Source organism: Balearica regulorum, chromosome 11 (genome assembly GCF_011004875.1).
Source record: "Balearica regulorum gibbericeps isolate bBalReg1 chromosome 11, bBalReg1.pri, whole genome shotgun sequence".
In the NCBI taxonomy this organism is placed as follows: domain Eukaryota; kingdom Metazoa; phylum Chordata; class Aves; order Gruiformes; family Gruidae; genus Balearica; species Balearica regulorum.
The window spans coordinates 193,973-210,777 of NC_046194.1; the positions used below are offsets into that span (position 1 = coordinate 193,973).

Below are 16,805 nucleotides of genomic sequence, written 5' to 3' on the forward strand. Positions count from 1 at the left end.
AGGCCTTCTGTGAAAGGCTGTGTGATAAAGAATGTTATTTATTTTTGCATCTGAAATGATCTAAGTGGTACCCTCTACTATAGCTGGTTTTTGACTGCTTGGTCTCGTGGTGTCTGCCTGATCTATAGAACGTCCAACTATCATCTACCCTTGTTTCTGTGCATTGTAAGGGTGGTACGTGATGGACCTGTATCTAAAAGGAAGACATGTTAATAGACCTTGCTTGACTGCTGGGATTTCTGGGCATTTAGCAACGTCTACACGCATGTATGTAGGTCTCGAGCGATAACTGAAGTTTATTGGGCATCCTTTTCTAATAGCGCCATTTCAAACAAGGTATTTTAAGAGGTGTATGAGTGTGAGCTTGAGAGTGTGCATTTCGTTGCAGCCTTTAATGAACTAGATCAATTTGGTTGCGTGTTTAAGAGCTCTGATGGTTTGCTGACACTGTAAAGTTTAGCTCCTGTCTGTGTTCCTGCCTTGCATTGCCTCAGATAGTCCAACTCAACAGCACATCAGTTCTGTTCTGCCAGCTCAGCAGAGAACTGGGTTAATGGCGTGTGCGCATGTGATGTGGGATAAATCTCACCAAGGGGCTGGCTGTGTAGCAGAGCTACTGCAAAAGATAAAGCCAGGAGTGCCTGGAAGTGAGGAGTAAGAAGTGGCTCACCTTGGCCCGTCTTGTCCAGTTATACCCAAAAAGCCATCTTACCCTTCCCTCTTCCTGTAATCTGTGCCAGTAGCAGTGCTCCTGTGTAAATGTAGTGAACGGGACCGATGAAACGGTTCTGCTGGAAAAAATAACAGACGAGTTATTCTCAGCCCGATTCATTCTTTGGTCCTGCTTGCGGCGTAGTCATGGAGCGCTAATACAAACCCAAAGAAGGCAGTGGGAGAGTGCAGGCCGTTTGGGATGGTTTGCCGTGGTGATGGGACCGCACCCTGCGCGTGCTGGCATCGCTCTCTGCGACTCCCCGGCGGCTCTGCACCCGTTGGGAGCCTCTGGCACACGGGGTTCTGTGTATCCCGCTGGTGTAGCTACTCTCCTCCGTATTAGGAAAGCACAAGTGCTTGAACTAGATAGAGCTTAAAATAACAAAAGGTACTTCAGCAGTCACAGGCTGGTCTTTTATAAACTATGTACAGTCCCAACAGAGCTACTGAAAACCTAAAATAGGTTGGTGGTGAGGGAAGCAAATGTGGGCGGGGAAACTGAATATTAAAAAGTAGTGTAGAACTGAGCTGTTTCAGGGAAATCCTGCATTTTAGGGAACCATGACCTAAATAGATATGAAAAGGCAGCCAGCCTAAATGAGACTCTGTACCGAAAGGAAGTTGCAGGATTTGTCTAGCTCACTGGAAATGATAAAACTGAAAATCACAGGATGATGAAACAGCTTTACCTCACACTTGACTGTGCCTGCAGTTAAATTTGGAGGGATGGCTCATAGTCTGGGCAGTCAGATCCCACAGTAAGGCAGTGTTCTAGCTCTTAGAAGTCTGGCTATTGTTCAGATATTCAGTGAGCGCTATGAGCTGGCCAAGAACTTGGTGTGCCACACCCAGGCAGTGCTTTGGATGTCTGAAACAGGCAGCCCTGTGTTCAGCTGCCCCTCTGAGTACCAGAGAGCCGAGATGCTAGGTGTCTCTTGGTGGGAGAGCAGGGGAGCATGTGAAACGTACAAGCACGCTTCCGACTTGTTCAGCCAAACGTGAGAATCCTTTGGAAGAGTTGTCACAGCAGTTATCTTCATGCTGTCTTCCCTGTGGAAAGTATCTCGAATGATAAGCAGAGCATCTGAGCATGGCTTTTTTTTTTTTTTTTTTTTTTTTTAATTTGTCCTCAATTCTGAGTTACCTCTAAAACAATTCTTAACTGCAGGTGAGTTGAGAGACCTTTACATAGGGAATGAATATTTAGTCTATTAGCTCAGGAACCTCAAGTACTTACTGTACATGTGATGCTTCTGTGCAGCTGACACTTGTCTTGTTAGCATCCTGTCTTGATCTTGTTTTGAGCCTCTTCCAGCAAAATAGCTGCTTATAATTGTGGCAGACATCCACTGAATGCTAGGTTTGGAAAGCTTATTGGCTGTCTGGAAACACGTCTTGGCTACTGGGCTTGTCTGCTTAACCCCTTGAACTGGGTCTTTGCAGCCGTTAAACGGTATTGGGAAATTCCCTGCCTTTGGAATGAAACTTGGGATGGAAGAACTAGACTATGGCAGGTTTAGAGGTGGGAGAAAAGCTGCCCTCTAAGTCTTCTCAGAAAATCTGAAATGCTTCCATTGGTGATGGGGAATGCTGGAACTGTTTTGCTGGTTTAGTTACTGCAGGAGCAGCCAGGATCATAACACTAGTGTGCAGCGTACAGTTGGGAGGGAGAGGTGGCACAAATTACTTGTGACCTGTGCGTTAGACTTCCCCGGGAGGGGCATGCAATGGCTGGGAGGAAAGTCACCCGTACCACTGCTGGCGTTTCAAACACGGCCACTGCCCTGCTGACTGCTTCGAAGTTGAAGAGCTTTAGCTAGGGATGTGGTTAAGCTGAGACATGTGAAGTACAGCTGCCAACTCTACTATTAGGGTGCAGCAGCCATAATAGTCATATGCTATTTCTCCAGAGAATAGCAACCTCTAACAGGCACAAAAAATGGGTGTTTTAAAAAACGAACAAAAAACCCCAAACAAAACCTAAAGCTACTCAGAGTGTAGAAGTTGAATGATGGCAACTGCACATGGCTTGGAGTTTTACCTCCTGATCCGGATGTGGAAAAGGGGTCAGGGGTTTTCCCCATGATTTTTTAAATCTTCTTCTGGGTTTTGACTAGTAAAGTGTGTTGTCTAAGTAGCTCTAACAACAGGTACAAAAATAGTTATTCTAAAGGCCTCTTCAAACTAGCTCTAAAGAAAAAGCAAACGATATTAATGGCTTGGAACAGCTACAGGAAAGCAAAGGGAGGTGCGTGGGGAATCTATTTATGAGAAAGGAAATGGTAAAAATAGAGGAATTGATCCATTGCACAAGGTTGTGAGTAAGTTGTGTAATAAGTGGCACACAAGTATCTGACTTGACTGTAAATGTGGGGATCCACCCATGGCTTCATTTACTGGCTTAGTACTCTCTCGCAACTCCTTTTGTCAAACTGAAACTTGTTTGCCCTCTGGGCAGGGTGGCAAGCTGTTAACAGGCATGGTGTTGAAATGCACTGGTAGGATGTGACTGCTTACTATCTGCTTGGTTGAAAAGGAAAGAATTAAATTCAAGTAGCTTTAACTTGGAAACATGTCCTTAATGATTTTTGGAAGCCATGCTGTGCAGGGGAATTCCCTGACTTTTTTTTATTGTTTTGTATGAATAACTCTGTAGTAATCTTCTTTACAAAGTAGAGCTTTTACTCCTGAAAAAGTTGCCTGCCCAAATCGGATCACTAATTAAATTGGATAAATGATGCCTCTGGAGTTCTAAAATGCGGAGTTCTCCAACCTATTAAGAAGCATTGGCGTAGCCCTGCCTTTGTGTGGCTCCGCATTCTTGCATCACTAGTGTGTGCTTGCTAGTACTAATTGAAGATGATAGCTCTGGACCTTTGAAACATTGATTATGAGAAAACAGAAAAGTTGGGGCAGGGTGGATGAGAGGCCTCTAAAGTAAAGCAACTGTAAACGTCAGCCCCTTTGCTTAAGGAGCAGGCTTTCTTGAAGCCCTCTTGTGAGCTCTGTGAACGTGGTTTGAAGACTTTTTCTCTTTAGGCAGACTCTCCTTGGGGGTCATAAATCTCCTCCACCGCTTGGGGGGGGGGGGGGGGAAAAGGAAGCCCTAGTTTATATTATATATAAGGATGCTTGAAGTAAACTCCCTGACTAGCTACAAGTAACTGATCTCTGGACTGATGGACGTGTCCTGCAAGGAGGATCCTCTCAGGCTGCACTTGGTTGCCCTGTGCTCTGAGGTATGGATCAGCTGCAGAGGGGGACTTCAACACAGATGTAGTTGTGGCCTCTCACACTTGGTCTTGAGAACCAGAAAAGCAACGGAATACTGCTGTGTTGCTCTGCTCTGCAGGCATTAACTTTTCAATGGCAGTAGGTGTCTTCAAGGAAACTTATTTTTTTCATGGGAATATCCCTGTTTACCACTGGCTGTATGGCAGAACTTTATTTTCCTTATCACTGGGAGATGAGCAGTCCAAACTAATTTCAAAATAGTCTCTTGTGTTAACAGCCAAACAAATACATATTTGGGGCTCTGATACTACAGTATGACAGGATTTATATTAGGATAAATCACTTGGTTTCCTTTTTGAACTAGACTGCTTTAGCATTATGTTTTGTACCAGATTTTTAGTGCCACCTCAATCTCTTCTCCTTGCCCTTCTCAAGGGTAGGGATTGCCTCTTTCAACCACTGGATACGATGCCTGCTATAAACCCTGTGAGAGAACTTGTACAGAAAATGCTGTTGGAATGGACACAGAATCAGCTTATTTTGAAGCCCTTTGTTCGATAAAGCAGAAATTCTCTAATTTTCCAAGCTCCACATGGGGCAGAGGTACTTCTAAATGACTTCCATGTTAGTCACCAAGTGCTGGAAGAGTGGGTAACCTGCAGCATAGCTTTTTAATGGCCAGTGTGCTGCAACCAGCTTCCCCTCACCCCGTGTTAGTGAATCGGTGCTATAAAGGTGAGTTTTGCTGGAAGTTATGGGCAGAGTGCTTTCTGCACTGGCAACACCCCCTTGGTGTCTCTGCTGAAGCAAGACAAGCACCAGATGCACACTTGTGTCACAGGGCATGTCTGGCTTCCTGCAGCTCAGGCGCTGCCTCCTCCACCCTTTCTCAGTTCAGTTTCTGCGAGCAGACTCTTCAAAGCTCTGAACTTTCTCAGTTTTGCCTGCTGTTGCTGTGGCTCGCTTCCTGTGGCAGCTTTTTTCTCTTGCTGTCCCCGACAGCTTGGCTCTTGACGCTGTGTAGAAGCTGCAGCTTGCTGCCCACGTAGGCTGTCTTGCCTTGCTGGGGACCAAGAGCAGCCGGTGGAGGTGGACACACGTAGCATGACTCCGTTAAGGTGTGCTCCACAGCAGTTTCTGACTCTTAAGCTGGCTTGCTGCTGTGCTTCACAGGGAAGGAATAAGAACACATGAGCATAAATCTGGTTAGACTTGGCCTTATCGCTCCCCCGACCGGGCTTGCTGGCACTGTGTGAGAGCAGGGCTGCTCAGTGAGGTCGTACTGCAGCACCTGCCTCCTCCCTGCCCGCAGACCAGCCTGCGCCGCAGCGGAACGGGGTGCCCCTCAAAACCTTCCATGGCTTCAGAGGGCACCAGAGCCAACAGAACTGTCTGTCCTTCTGGGATGTCAGATGGTGGTGCCTTCTACCAGCTTTTCAGCCAACTTGCTTGTATATGATAATCATACTGCAACTCAAGTAACTCGCTTTTTTACCATTCTTAGTTCAAATGCTGACCTAAGTATGAACGCCCACTGATGGGACGCTGCTCAGCCTTACCTGCCATTTGATTTTTAAATGAAGGAAGTTTGTTGCCTAAGTGCACTTATTAATATACATGGTATACTTACGGTAGATCTAGCAATATATTGTGTATGTGGCTACAGGACTCTGCATATGAATCCAGTGGTTATGGACTCTCCCTGGGGACTCGGATCCCATTTCTGATCTCTAGGTCAGTCAGCAGTGATATGCGCTTTCTGGTGCAATCTGGAGGATCCTGCCAGTTCCTTGTGTTTTTGGTCTAGAGCCCAGTGATGTGTTTCATAGCACACTAGATGTGTGATCTCCTCCATCCTTCTGCAAGGAGGTTGGTGGTGAGGATAAGGGAACATGCCAGAAACAGTATTTGTTATTGAAGCTAGTATGTGGAGCTTCTTTCCGTGCTTCCAGACTACAGTTCTTGATGCCTCTGCCAAGCCGAACTCAAACAGTTGTTGAGCCCATTAATTGAGATTGGAGTATCCAATCCCTTGTTCCTTTGGTCACTGGCTGCTTACAGAGAAGCCTGTCCTCCCTCTGCAGGTGGCTTTTAATTTAGTTTTATTATAGGTACAAACTGAAATTTCCCTCAGTAGGTGATACTGAGCTGCGGAGTTCAGCATAACAGTGGATGAAATTTTACTGTAAGCTTCATGTAAACATGCTGTTTCTTCTGGAGTCTGACTGTTACAGTTGGCATTTTTTTGTGCTTTAATGTCAGTCATCTGTGTCTTGTTCACGTAAAGTAGTCTGAGTCTTGTAATATTGAGCTAGTTTTAAATGGTGATTGGGTGCATAAGGTAACTTATCACATAAGAAAGGCAGTAAGCTGCAAAAATCCTTCAGCATCTCAGTGCATTCAGACATTTGATCCAGAACCTATAGCTGACTGTCCTGTGTTATGCCTTAATGTGCATCAGGTGCGGGCAGTTGGGATGTGTTTATAACTAGTGTATTGCTGAAAGGTACAGTCAACTCTGTGTTTGTCTGGCTTTGTCGGAAATGACATTAAAAATAGCCCCAACTGAATAACTGACAATTACTTCTGTAAAATGAGCTTAGATGCTGTTGAATGTGCAAAGAGAACAGGGGGTGGGTGGGGAGGGTGCAATTATTTTTTTCCCCTTGTTACTTCTAGCTCTCTGGTACCCAGCGCATCAAAGGTGGGCAAGCTTCCTTCTCCACTATATTACGGTGACTTTGTTCAAATTGTCAGAGTGGGATGCCTTATTGGCTCCCTCTGGCTCCAGTCAAAGGAGGAGTGCTTGTCCCCAGTTGAGCAGGGAGGAGGGTGGCGGGGAGGGCTGGGAAGCTCTGGGGAGCCATTGGGAGGGTTAATGCCCTCTCTGGGGGCTGCAGGGCCAGGGCTGGTGCCTGAGGTGTGCCTGCTGCCGTTCTGCTCCCTGATGAGCTTAGGGATATGAAAAGGCCCTTTAAGACTGCTGGAAGGGGGCTTGGTTTAATTAAGTGTAATCCCTTTAGAAATTGCAAGCGTTTTCACATGACCCGATTCCAGCCTCACCCTGACACGGAGGACCCGGGGCTGTTCCGCAGAGCGCTGGCACTCGGGAAGAGCCAGATGTCTGTGAGTATTGCTGGTGCTCTTCCGAGGCCGTGCGAAGCACGATGCCATGGTACGCTCTGCGGGTCAGCGTGCGACTCCTGTCCGTGCAGCGGTGCCCGTGTTGGCTGACCAGTGTGGTGGGAAGTGAAATACAGCCTTGGGGAGTGCTTGTCCTCCAGAAAATGCTGGTGTGTTTTAAGGGACAGGGGAATGATTCTTGTTGTGTTTACTATACTGTTGCTAATCTTGCTGAAAGCCAAAACTGGGAAGGCTTTTAGATTATTAGGGTGCCTTATGAGATCTTGAGTTCAGAGTTCGTGCAACTTCAGCCAGATTAATGTGCTTCTCTGGTCGGAGCTGTTGAAACTGATGCATGGTGTTAGTCTAGTGTCTCTACCTGCAGTAACTGCTGGGTGAACTGGTGCCCTGTAGCATAGAGGGTCTGTAAAGGATGGCCTGGAATTTCTTTTCAACTGAACTTACTTCTGTTCCATAACAGTCATATGAGCAATAAATTATGGCTTTCCCTCATACCATTTTCTCCAGAGATAGTTTACTTGGTGGCTTGAACCTGGGAAGCATGAATACCTGAAGCTTGAAGCCTACAGCCCAGCAGGGTATAACAGCTTCCTCGCATTCAGGAAATCCAGGGAGGAAAGAAGCTTTAGCTCAGGGTCAGGGTTTTGATACTCTGTTATGCTGACTCTACCTATTATTCTGACATGAATCTCCTAGTACTCTGTTCCTGTCTCAATTTATGACAAACAGAATTGTCTGTTCTATCTCTTGCACTGCTTAATGTGCATTAGTACAAGTAATACATCCGTTATTTAGTGTGACGGCACCAGTCTTTCCTGTTTGTCCTGCCATATGCAGCTACAACTTTTCATCTTAGGAAGTAGTTATAGCAGGTTATTAGTCACTCAGAGACCTGGAAGGTAACTGATAATCATTGCTGCTAGTAAAACTTACTGGGAATCTCAGTGGGGCAGAAAGTGGGACTTGAAGGTATATGGGCAATGTTGAAATAGGTTCTGGTAACACTGTCTATTAAGTCTGTCTTCTGTAGTCTGCTGAACACCATGGGAGGAGGGTGGTGGTGTCCTGTACCTTGTGAAAGCTTTTGCCTATCAAAAGGAGCTTTCTTTGGCTGCAGCTGCTCTGGGGGCTGGAACAGCGTCTCTTCCATGCAAGACGTCCTGCCTGTGTGCAGGAGGTCTCACCCTCACCGCAACGCTGTCCTTGTCAGCAGGAAGCTCTTTAATATGCTCTGGTAGTGGCAATCTTTAGCTGTGCTTAGACTGGTGGAACAATGGTAATTCCTCAAATAGAGAAGAGGAAGAGTTGCTAGGTTTCTAGCTCTTTCCTGTAGCTGTTATGAAATGAATCAGTTAAATATGGGCTTTTTTCTGTAGTCTTTAGCTTGGTGAGTGTAAATTTGCCTGTTGAAATGCAGTACTTGAATTTGCCTGTAATGTGCGAGATGGCCTCCTCTGGAAGCTTTTCAAATAATGTTGCTAGCTGTTTGTATGTAAAATATTATATTAAATGATGTTGGAAAGACAAAAGAAGGCTATTTAGAGGCCATCTACTAGGGCAAAACTTCTGCTAGATTAAGATCTAAGCAGAATTTAGAGAGTTGCAGACAACTCGGATGCAGCAGTGAGTGCATAATAAATGCTATGATGAAAAACTTCAATGAGTTGGTTTAAATAAAATTTGAGTGTAAATTACTGCATTAGGATAGTATTTTTGGTAAATCTGTTGACAGTGAAATCGAGTACGTCCTCTAAAACCACCTCCTGAGTGTTGAAAGTTTAAGACAAAAGTTTACTAACAATAAATTTTGGAAAAGAAGTGGGTATAGCATGTTTGGGGATGAGTGCTGCAACTGTGGACCTTGTGATCTGGTTGCTGGTGGGCAATATCTTTTTTCCCCTGTGTTTACTCCTATTCCTTACATCTCAGCAGTGTGCAGCTTGCCTGTCTGGACTGACAGAGTTAGGTTTGTATACGCTCAGCAGTCCAAGTCAGTTATCTTATTGAGGAGCATTTTATTCTATTTGCAACCCAAACAGTAAGCATGCTGATGGTTATGCCAGTCCTCAAATCTAGCAGAACCTCACTAGATAGTTTAGAAATGCAAAGTATAAAAGCTTAATGCTAATGAATCTTGAGGCTTTTCTTAGAATAAGCATTGATGGTAAATTAGATAAATGGTTGAAAAGTGCTTTGGCAGGGTAATTCTAAAGGGACAAGGCAAACGAGTCTAAATTATGATGGGGTTGGATCATGCTGGCTTTCTTCTGGTATAGGACTTCTGTTGTGTAACCCTTGTGTAATGTCTGTATTGGACAGTACTTGTCTGTGAATGCTTCAGTAAAGTGACTTTAGTAAAAGTAAGAGTGCAAATGAATGAGGAGGCTGAAGGTAAACATGCGGTGCCTGGCACTCACCTCCCAGGTAGAGATCATAGCAGCCTGTAGAGCTCTTTGCGTAGTTCGAGGTGCAGGCAGAGCGCGTTAACATCAGTGAAACTGACTTGCCCATAGCGAGGTGGTCCCTGGGTATCTTTCAGAACAAAGCTCCCTTCGTACTTGGTTTTTCAGCTTTTTACGTGCTAGGAGAACCGATTTGTATTTCTGTGCCAGTGCACAGGCTCTTGAAAGGCAACGGAACACTTGGTAAAGCTGCATCTGCTCTGAAGTTGTCAGGCCTCTTACCTGCTAACTGGGAATGGAGAGCTGTGCCTCCCACCGCCTGGAATGGTAGAAACCTCACTTTGTTATTCCAATTAACAACAGCTGGCTCAAAAACCACCCTGGTACCATATGGGGAAAAAAAGTCTTTGTATGTAGTTTCCACACCAACGAGGCTTAACAAAGCTCAGTTTTACAGCAAACTAACTTCTCAGCCAAGTATTAAATTGCTATGAAACTAGTGGTTAAAATGTCACCAGCACAGCCCAGGACATGGTTTCCCCAGCTCGGTCTGCCGACAGTTAACAGCAGTACGCTACTGAACGTGTTAAAACGTTGTTCAGATCGGGGAAGCTAGCATTACCGGGGTGTGGTTCTGTACAGCACAAGCCTGTTTCCTGTGGTATCTTAGCTCATGCTGCCTTCTAAAATAGCATAGGCTGAAGTTGCAAGCGGAGACCCCATTCAAGACTTTACTGCTCCTAAACCTTATTTTGCTATTCATCTTGAGCATAGGGGGCTTTTACTAGGGGGGGAAAAAAAGTATACCTTTTCCTATTGAATGTAGTAATTGAAGGATGATAACTCATCAGATGGCTTAAGTGCGTTTAAGTGAGTGACAATGAAGGAATTTTGCTGGTTCCAGCATGGGACCTTATTTTACTGTTGTAACAAAGATGTGAGTCTTACAAATAAGTATTCCGAATGAATTATAAGGATACTTACTGAAACAGCTTTATTTTAAATTTTAAGGTCTGATTTGCTCTGAATAGCTTAAAAGCTATTCTGGCACAGATTGTAAAGAGCTGCCACAAATGTTTCATTTCTGTTTTCTGGCGCTTTCTCTGTGTTCGGATACTTCAGCGTTCAATCACCTATGCAGATATAAGAGTAGCTACTGTGTTTTATCCATAAACAGTGGAGCAAAAAGACTTTTTTCATGATAGCTGGTACATTAGTGTTTTAGATGAATGGGAAAGACTTGAAAGCAAACAGCAACCTGTTGCTTCATGCCTCATTTAACGTAACCCCTCTTGTACTTAGATGTGGCTTATGGACATCTTTGCTCTCACTGGTAGGTGTGCTGGGCAAGTCAGGCTTACAAGCCAGCACTCTTTCTGGTAGAAGAGACTCCTGCTTAGCTAAACTTAAAACAAGAAAACCTTTAAGTTCATCATGAGGTCATATCAAGTACAAAGTAGTGGTGTGCCTAGGCTCAAGTAGGCTTTTTGGGAAACTTCAAAATGTATTTGGATATAGCGGTCTCTTTCAGCGCTTGACTTAGACTTAACTAGCAGAATGCTTCTTGCTTATGGAAAAACATGGTTGTAGCTCTCTTGCTGCTTTATTAGTAAACAAGATGTGACATCTGTCCATATGCTTGGTAGAGTATGTGGAAATATGTGAAATCTGTCCATATACTCCATATACAGGGAGCAAAACCAGCTGTGATTGTGTCAGTGTTGGGTGGTTGGTTCCTCTGCTTACTCTGGATTCTTTTGGTCTCTAGTGTCATGTGGTTAGCTTATAGTCTAAATGCAAGTTTGAGTTATTCTTACTGAAACTGTTCATAGCATAATTCCCCTCACCCCTGGAAGGCTGGTGGAGTTTGCTAAGAGGATTGATTGCACCGAAGAGCAAATAAATTAGGATTTGTTGATGTGGGGTAAATGGTTGTCGGCAAGAAAAAGAACTGCATGCTGGGGTTTGGTGCACTGTGACTATCTCAACTTCAAGTTCTGAACCTTTGCTTTGATGGAAAAGCATTAAACCAGTTTGATCTAAAATATCTGCAGCTTGTGTTCATAAGTTGTGAAATATCTTTACCTTTTTCAGTTGATAGGTAAGCAAATAAAAATGAATTCTCAAACTGCTTGGTATACTTGCAGGCATTGCTTCACCTGGTCAAAAGTTAAGGCGTCTGCATTCAGGCAGGAGTATTCCCATCTAAAAATCTACACCATGTTTTCCAGTAAAGATCAGGAGTTGTGAATGGAATTGGCTATGTTTTACATTAATATTTGAGGTGAAATGCCTCTGCTGTTTAACTTGCTTCATGAGAACTACTGGTGTAAAGGTGTACAGATGTCTTCCTGCTTCTCTGGGATGAAACTGCAAACTCCCTTGCTGTAATCCCTTGCCACTTTCATTTCACATGTGAAAACATGACGATGAGGTTTTCCTGTCAAGATAGTGTCATGTAATATTTCTTCTGGAAGACCATTCATGATCTTACTTGTTATGTCTAAGGCAAATATTAGCAATACTAAATTGCACCTCAACCATTTCTGCAGTGTTTGGAGATCTGTCACCTCCCTGAAAGAACTGGAAAGCAGCAGGCAACTATACAGAGATACTTCAGCTGCTTTGTGATGAGTCTGCATGTAGTAGTGCATATGTTAGTTCAGCATGTGTCCTTTTTGCCTTAAAGCATGAGATCAGCCTTGTGTCCTGTCTGCTTTGTACCCACAGCCCTTGGAGCATATCGGGGATTGTGCCTTATTTCTCCAAATACCCATGGAGACTGGAACAGTATTGTTAGTATTGACTTGTCTTCTGTACCAGGCTGAGTTGTTAATGCTTCCAGGGACTTCCTTGACTTCCATCCTTCAAATGGAAGGGTTGGACGTCTGGTTGTGTGTCCTGAGATTTGGAGTATCTCTGCATTTGTGAAAGACACTAGAAACTCAACTTCATAAACTGTAAATGGCTCTCGCAAGTGTCAGGACATAGATAGGATAAACTCTTACACTGTGAAACAGGAAAGTTTATATTCTACAGGGAAACTGAGAACGCTGTGCTGGCAGGGCAGGTGGCTTTGTAACTGCTGGCAGTGAAGTTCCTGGAGGCTTGGGAGCTGGTCCCTGGCTGTAGGCAGATGTTGGCTTTCATTATTGGGCAGTGTTGCTTAGAGCACGTGTTGTAATGATGCATTTTCTGTCTTCCAGATCAGTGTGCGTGTTACCACCATGGATGCTGAGCTGGAGTTTGCCATCCAGCCCAACACTACAGGGAAGCAACTCTTTGATCAGGTAAGTGATGGAGCTGCAAAGATCTGAAGTTGATACAGGTGTTGTGATTCTGCTGAGACAACAGCAAACAATTTCTAAAGGAATTCAAAGATTAAGTGACAGTGTGTATAATAACTTCAAGAGAACTCAGCACAGTAAGAAATTACACAATTTTTTCAAAACTACTGCATTTTTTAATCTCCAAGAATGTGTTAGGAGCTATTTTTACCTCTAATAAACTGAATCGGTGCTATAACTCACAATAATTGGAAAGCAGTAGGTGTCTGCAGTCATAATTCATAAGGTAAGTCTTATGAGGGAGCTAGTAAGATATCTTTGGTTGGCTTACTTGCAAGCATTGTGTAATTGATTTCAAAGAGTAGTTGCTCTCTAAAACAGGAGAGGCTTAGCCAGGTTTCAGATGTTGCTGCAACCCTTAAGTGCAGGTGAAGTGATATTCTATACTTCCATCAGGCCCAGAGGGAAGTCTTAAGAGAAGTTATGCACTGTACTGTATTGGGCTGTCTTCATCTGGGTGCTTCAGCCTTCCTCTGCATTCATTGGCTAGGCAAGATTCCTCCTGCTTTGGCCCGAACAGAAGCAGAGGCATGTGCAGCACAAAGCTGGAGCAGCTGAAGACAGATGTGATCACTTGTAGGGGCTGAAACTTTGACAGGCTCCACTATGTTTCTCTGCTGTAATCCTGAAGGTCATGGATTTGCTATTTGGAGGAAAATCTGAACAGTAAGTTCATAACTTAAAGAAAAGTAAAATGAATCTTGGATTAATGACAAGATGAAGGAACTGCCAGACCAGATATGTCAGATATGGGTGTGGTTTGGTAGTGCTAGTGTTCTGGGGCCAGCTCTACATAGTACCTATCTTAATGAAAAGAGAAACTTAAGGGCTGACCCAACCATAGAAGTCAGCTATTTCATTTGGGGCCAGCAAACCTAACTTAATTTTTTTTTTTTAGATGTTTAACCACAAACTACTACTTTCTTTCATACTCAGCTGGATGATTCAACACTAGATGTTATAGTGCTCTTTGCAGCCCAGCCCTGAAATGAGATCCTAGGCTTTACTGAAAGAGCATCCTTTCATAATGGGAAAAGCAGAAAGGCTTTCAGGAAAGTTCTGAGTTGCAGTATAGTTCTCGGCTGTCTGTGTGCTACTACATAGCAGCCTCGACATGCTTTAACCCTGTATGGGCTCAAAATCTGCAGTTTTTGATTGATAAAAGTGAGAGCTGGATTCTGTTCAGAATCCATGTGTGCAACATGGAACTTCATCAGAATTAGTTCATGGGAACATATGCCAATGAAGCTGAGGTGACATACCTCCAAGTTCATCAAAAGGTGAACTGGTTTTTTTTGTTTGTTTGTTTTTGGGGGTGTTTTTTGAGGGGTGTTCTTCATATGGATGCTTCCCATGATTATTTTTCAATACCCAGTTTCTGACATTATCAAAGCAAAGCACCAGGTGCTAAATAGTAAGTAGTATTTTTATCTGCACATGATTTTTTTCAGTCAGCTCTAGACCATCTGTAGCTTTTGCTGTAAACTGACATTGTGGTGGCAGACTTGGGCTTCAGCAACTTGTCTCTGAGAAGCATCTGATCGTGTTTCCAGTATGGGAACTCTTCACGTCTTAGTAATTGATTTCACTCCTTTGTGTAATGTGCTCGAACAGCTGCACACTATCCTCCCTGCAGTGTGTTTCACACAGCACCTGCCTAAACAGAAGTTTTGTTTTGTTTTTTTCCATAGTAAATACTTTGTAAAGAGAGAAAAACAAATGCTGTTGCAGAACTAAGTTTCTAAGTTGCTAATGTAAATGAGGCAGTGTTATTTCAGCTAAATTGATTGTAGGTGGAGTTGGAAGAGGAAATACAGCGGGGGGAGAAAAAAGTGTCTGAAGCTAGCTGTTAAACATTTGCTATTTCTAAAAGGTCTGGTGGGCACCATGTCTTTACACTGTCCATATATCACGCTGGAATAAGAAACTGTTTTCTACTGCCTAGCACACAAGATTTCCTTGTGGAGGTAGTGATGTTGGTTCCTGATAAGGCTGATACTGAAATGTGTGTCCTAGAGCCTCATCAGTGGCAGATGTCTAAATGGTTAGTCAGACCTAGCACAACAGTGTTAGTGTGGTACCACCAAAGCGATGGTGGTAGAAAGACTGATCCTCTGCCAGGGCAGAGAACATTATGAACAGTAAGGCAGTAGATGTGAGGACGTCAAGTCTTCCTCCTCTTCCACATCTAGCATGAATAAGGAGTTTTGGAGGCTATTGCTGTGTGGTAGGTTGAGGAGCCTAATCCCAGTTTCTTTGTCTGCCCTACAATCTAATCATTGGCCCTTTACAGTTAAGGAAACTAACTGCAAAGGAGGTAGCTGTTTGGCTCCTGCTGCAGTGGGAAATATTTCATCTTGGTATACACAACAGGCTGTTGTCTTTTTTTGGGGGGGGGGAAATTTGAGGCTCTCTTCTATTGCAGAAGAGACTTTATAGTCAGACTTGCACATAAAGGAAAGCAAGTACTCCTTGTATAGGATCATGCTCAAACAGATTATTGATCTTTGCATAAAGAGCTAACTGAATACTGAACCAAAACGTGAGAGCCTCTAGTGAGCTGACAGTAAATACTAAACTTGCATCCTTTAGTATGGAGATGGGGCTTTGAATATTCTGTCAGCTGGCATGTATCCAGTATGTTTCAAATGGGTGAGCTGTTTGTGTAGTTTCTGTAAAGGGCTGGTCCAGAGCTGTTCTCCCTGCTAATGAGGACTAAGCAGTGACTGCTGGGTGACTGAATCTGTTCACTCTGACTCAATTTCTATCCCGAGGTGGTCTTGGGCCCTGTGATGGGGGGTGTGTAAGAACAAAGTTATGGCTCTTCTTTTTCTAGCTCCCTTAAACTATGTTGTGCTCCTGGAATTGCTAATCTAGTCTTTTCTGCCTGATGCTGGTTCTGAAAAAGGAGTGCTTTAATAAATGCTTTTTTGAGGGAAGGGATTGTTTTTCTACAAAGCAAACTTACGGCTTTGCTGTTGCAGCACATTGACCTTCTGATGCGAAACCTAACTTTTGACTGTTTCACAGAAAAATTCTAAGATATCCTGCATGTTTTTGCCCTAGAGTGCCCTTTCACTTTGAGCTGTCAGTTCTGACTTAAGCAAAAAGGAAGCTGCTAAGTGTTACCAAGGTTTCTAACTGCACAACTACCTCACTGCATGTCACTGGCTCCGTTCAGTAATGTTCAGGCAGTGTTTGTTTCCACTTCTTGTGTCTAAAGGTAGGATAAGTGTATTCTTTATGCCACCCATAATTCTGACCTACTCTGAATAGGATTCAGAACACTTTTGGAAAGCTCATATCTAGGTAGTAGCTTAATGAGGAAGCACAGTTTGAGTCTAAAGATCCATAGTAACAATAGGTGAATGGGCTTGAGGTAGAAAGGTTCCTGTCTCTTTCCTGCTTGGTTAAATTCCAAAGTGAATTCTTGTAGTGATAGAACAGTGCAGATGCTTCACTGCTTTGTTGGAAATTGTCTTCTGCCCCAGAGTAGCTGGCTGTAGAAATATCATTGAACTGATATAAAACATGATGTTACTGCACTGTGTACTTGAGATCATCCTGTCACACTCCATCCCCCAGGCTTGTAACTGTACAGATTAAACTTATGTGCACAGACAAAACCTGGATTAATTAAGACAGGAGGATTGTACTGTCTGCCTCATGTAGCTTTGCTTCTTCTGTACCTCTTAGCGTCAGCTGCAGAACTCCAGCGCTTGCTGACTCACTAGCAAAAACAGTAGCTCTGCTCCCATTCTTCAGCTGCTAGCAATGGATTAAAAGAAGAGCTTAAGGATGGGCTATGCCTGTCAGGGGTGCTGCTTATGCCACAGACCTGATTACTTCACAGGTGCCTTGAAATACTGCTTTCCTGGGGATGCAACAGTGATAACTACTTGCTTTCCTCCTTTGACCCTTTTTTTTTATACAAGACTGAAATGCAGTTGGACTGGAGACTAGC

At 43.8% G+C, this 16,805-nt stretch overlaps 1 protein-coding gene across 1 annotated transcript in view; it reads left to right on the forward strand.

Annotated features, from left to right (window-relative positions):
- The window catches only part of MSN (moesin), a 47,478-nt gene that overhangs the window by 14,270 nt on the left and 16,403 nt on the right, over positions 1-16,805 (forward strand). Inside the window, exon 2 of the mRNA XM_075762943.1 lies at positions 12,701-12,784. Coding sequence (XP_075619058.1) covers positions 12,701-12,784 — 84 coding nt within the window. The remainder of the gene's footprint in view (positions 1-12,700; positions 12,785-16,805) is intronic.